The 3,601-nt window shown below is 35.0% G+C and overlaps 1 protein-coding gene across 1 annotated transcript in view; it reads right to left on the bottom strand.

Annotated features, from left to right (window-relative positions):
- Nucleotides 1-1,178: 1,178 nt before the first annotated feature.
- LOC119836405 (serine protease filzig) overlaps nucleotides 1,179-3,601 on the bottom strand; it is a 25,461-nt gene continuing 23,038 nt past the window's right edge. The window contains exons 5-8 of the mRNA XM_038361716.1: nucleotides 3,165-3,349; nucleotides 2,477-2,592; nucleotides 1,691-1,810; nucleotides 1,179-1,369 (exon numbers count right to left, since the gene is read on the bottom strand). Coding sequence (XP_038217644.1) covers nucleotides 1,205-1,369; nucleotides 1,691-1,810; nucleotides 2,477-2,592; nucleotides 3,165-3,349 — 586 coding nt within the window. The 3' untranslated portion in view covers nucleotides 1,179-1,204. The remainder of the gene's footprint in view (nucleotides 1,370-1,690; nucleotides 1,811-2,476; nucleotides 2,593-3,164; nucleotides 3,350-3,601) is intronic.

Raw genomic sequence — 3,601 nt, 5'->3', positions numbered from 1 at the left:
TCTTTATTGTCCACCTTTTTATTTTACACTAGCTATTCGACTCCAGCTTCTCCCGAGGCATATAATATATACCCTATGTGACTCAGTGAAGATGCCACTTTAATACAGCCACAGAATTTTTCACATCGGTCCAGGTTTTGCGTCAATACGTTACAACTATATGAAAACACTAAAAATGTAAAGTTTTGAACTTAGTCAAGTAGTTTCTGAGCTTAGCCCGTTCAAACAAACACTTTAGCTCTATTACTATTCATGTAAACTGAACTATGAAATAAAATAAAACATCAAATTAACATCTTAAACATTTATTAAATGCAGTAACAGTCACTGAGTAATATTCCTATACTAGAATGTATAATCATTGCTTAATTTGAGCGTCGCAACAATTAAATCTAAATAATAATAAATAATAACAAATTACATTTTTACAGAAGATAAGTTAAATTAATACTAATAATAAATAAATGCATTATAATACAGATTGCTTGATATCTAAGATTGTATAAGCCCTAATGGCCTATAAAATAATGCTTTGGATTTTAAATCTATTTTTTTAATTTCAAAATTCATACTTTTTAATTCATTTTTCTTTTACTATAGAGAGCTGGTTGAAAATGCTTATTATTAAGAGCTCCTACCATGACGTCATAAGCAGTATTTATTATAATGTGAGAAAAGGACAGAGCTAGAGGTCGTCTAGCGTTGTCTCTATCCCACACTGGACTGCTTTAAAACGATACGATTATTTCCCTGAATTACAAAGTTAGGGTTTTTGTTGAGAAAATCGAGAAATTTCGAATTTAATTTGTCTTTTTACAGTGATTTTGTTTACGGTGAACATAAATATTAGTTTTTTGGGCTGACAACATTTCAGTTGTGAAATATAAAAAGAATAACAAATAGTTATAAGGGTAGGAACGAAATTTTTATGGTGGTAAAATTTTGGTTAAAAATTTTAATTATCTGTCAGAAAATTTCAGGGTAATTTTTGTTTTATAAAATATATGCATTTTGCACTTGATTTTAGATCGACAGAGATAAAAATTAGGGGGGGGGCATACAACTTTTACACTTGACATCTCAAATCTAACCACATTTTTTACACTTTTTCGAAATTTTAACAGATTTTTTCCAATCTACACCCACACAAGACCTGATTTTTTCTCCTTTTTGACAAATTTTTAGACATTTTTTTACCCTCCCCCTATTTCACCCCAGTAATGGTCCTCAACCATGGCTTATAGTAAGTTGTTCTCATATAAACACCAGGCAGGAAAGGCGCAGCGCATTTAATACCATGAGACACTGTGCCCACCAGTTGCCAGCGGCCGTCGTCACGTTGCAGCACTAGAGGCCCGCCACTGTCACCCTGAAATGATAATTCAAACTCAATTGCAAAAACTCAAATCTGAATTAAAATCTCAAACTCCAACGCAAAGACATAACTGGTACTCAAATCTAATTTCAAATCCGATGACGTCAGCAAACATAAACTGAACATCGATCCGCTAAGAATGCATCTTGATAATTCTGCCTACAAGGGACTAAAATGGGAGACGATAGATGGTACGATGAAATTTTCGCTAGCCAGGTAAAGCTGGGGGCAACATCATCATCATCAGCCTATATATGTTCCCACTGCTGGGACACAGGCCTCCTATGAGGGGGCACTAGCTAGCTCTTAACTCACCTCACAAGAGTCCTTCTGACCGTTCGCGTATCCAGCGCAGATGAAAGAGCTGAGTATCTTCTTAGTGTGTCCAGCTGTGTGGAACATCTCTTGGCAAGCGCTGTTTTCTATTACTGGCACCTGAGGCGTAATAATAATAACAAAATCATCTTTATTCAAACCTCACATCATTTGTAGGTTACAAAAAATTAAATATCCATATAAGACAGAGGATATCGTTGTGAGAAACTGGTGCCAGAAGTAGACTACATATAAGTCTGAGGTACACCAGCCTCCGCTCGGATATCATACGAATAGAGGATAACATATGTTTAGGTGCCTACGTTATAACGTTATAATGTAGAAAAACTCGTTAACTATATATATATATAGTTAACGATATATATATATATATAGAGAAAAAAGAAAAAAAAAAACCAGAGCAGAAGGATATTATTGAATAAATAATATCAGTTCGTTTGAAACAATATTGTAATCTTGGGTTGCTTGGAAGAAATTGCTATTGAGCAATAAAGCCGCCCTTTGCCCTTTCCTTTCCATTTTACTATTTTTTTGTTAATTTAATTGTTGTTGTGTGCAATAAAGAATATTTCATTCATTTCATTTCATTTCATTTCATTTCATTCATTTTGTAATAATTTAAATAATGTTCTAACAATAAAAGTACTGGATCGAATTAAAAAATATTTCACCATTAAAACCTGCATCTTCACGGAGTGACCTAGGCTAAACATGTACCACGGGAGAAGCCGGGGCAACCAGCTAGTATGTTATATGTGTACACACCTGCACCTCCTGCAGCACAGCGGGCACTCCACCGCCATATTTCAACCGCCCCCACCCAGTGACAGTCGCGACACGCCCAGTGAAATCGGCGTCATCTTGCGGCATACAGATTGGCACTGTTGAATTAATAATAAGATATGTTACTAAGAATTAAGGAGATGAAGTATTAAGAAATAGAAATACTTTTATTTGCCACGATGTAAAAAATATCGTATAAATCTAAAACAAAACATAAAAAAAAACAGCAAGTGGCAAAAAGGGCTAACCGTCAGCAAATCAGCGACCATTTTAAGATTAAAATGTACTACTACACTGTTTTTCAGAAGAAACCTGTTGACTGTATAGACAGAGATTAACTTATAATTATTAAACATATTATGTAAATAAACATGACAGAGTATTAAATAATATAAGAGCCTCACATTATTGTGTTTTGACACAAACATAGGGGGATATCATATTATCATTTATCTTGGATCATCTGAGTCAATGTTACTGGATAATGTAATATAGAGATACAATTAATTTTTTCATTAAAATAAATTATCAAGTAAAATGGATCACTTATATGATGCAGGATAATTATTGCTAGTGTAATATCATAGATATACTATTATCTAACACCAACAGGGAACACAGTAAGTACATCAAACAATTGTACAAAATGCATCATCAACAGAAGTCTCACCGATATGCGCATCAAACTTCACAGGAGACTCCAACTCCAGAAGCGCCAGGTCGTTCTCGAAGGTCGCTGCATCATACTGCCGGTGCACGATCACCCTGCGGACGTTTTTGGCGACCGGTCGTCGAGGTTCCACGTCACCAGATATATCATTCTCACCAAAAACAGCTACCAGTGATGCAAGGAAACTGAAACGTTATTTCAAAGGGTTTTTACATTTATATTAACACTAGCTGTGACCCGCGGTTGAAACCGCGTAAGTCCGTATCCCGTAGGAATATCGGTATAAAAAGTGCCTATGTGTTATTTCAGTTGTCCAGCTATCTACAAAGCAAATTTCATTGTAATCGGTTCAGTAGTTCTTGCGTGAAAGAGTAACAGACGAACACATACATATGCATCCATCCTCACAAACTTTCGCATTTATAGTATTATTATTC

Source organism: Zerene cesonia, chromosome 24 (genome assembly GCF_012273895.1).
Source record: "Zerene cesonia ecotype Mississippi chromosome 24, Zerene_cesonia_1.1, whole genome shotgun sequence".
NCBI lineage: Eukaryota > Metazoa > Arthropoda > Insecta > Lepidoptera > Pieridae > Zerene > Zerene cesonia.
The sequence above is the reverse complement of the archived record's forward strand: the minus strand, read 5'-3'. Positions and strand labels throughout refer to the sequence as shown.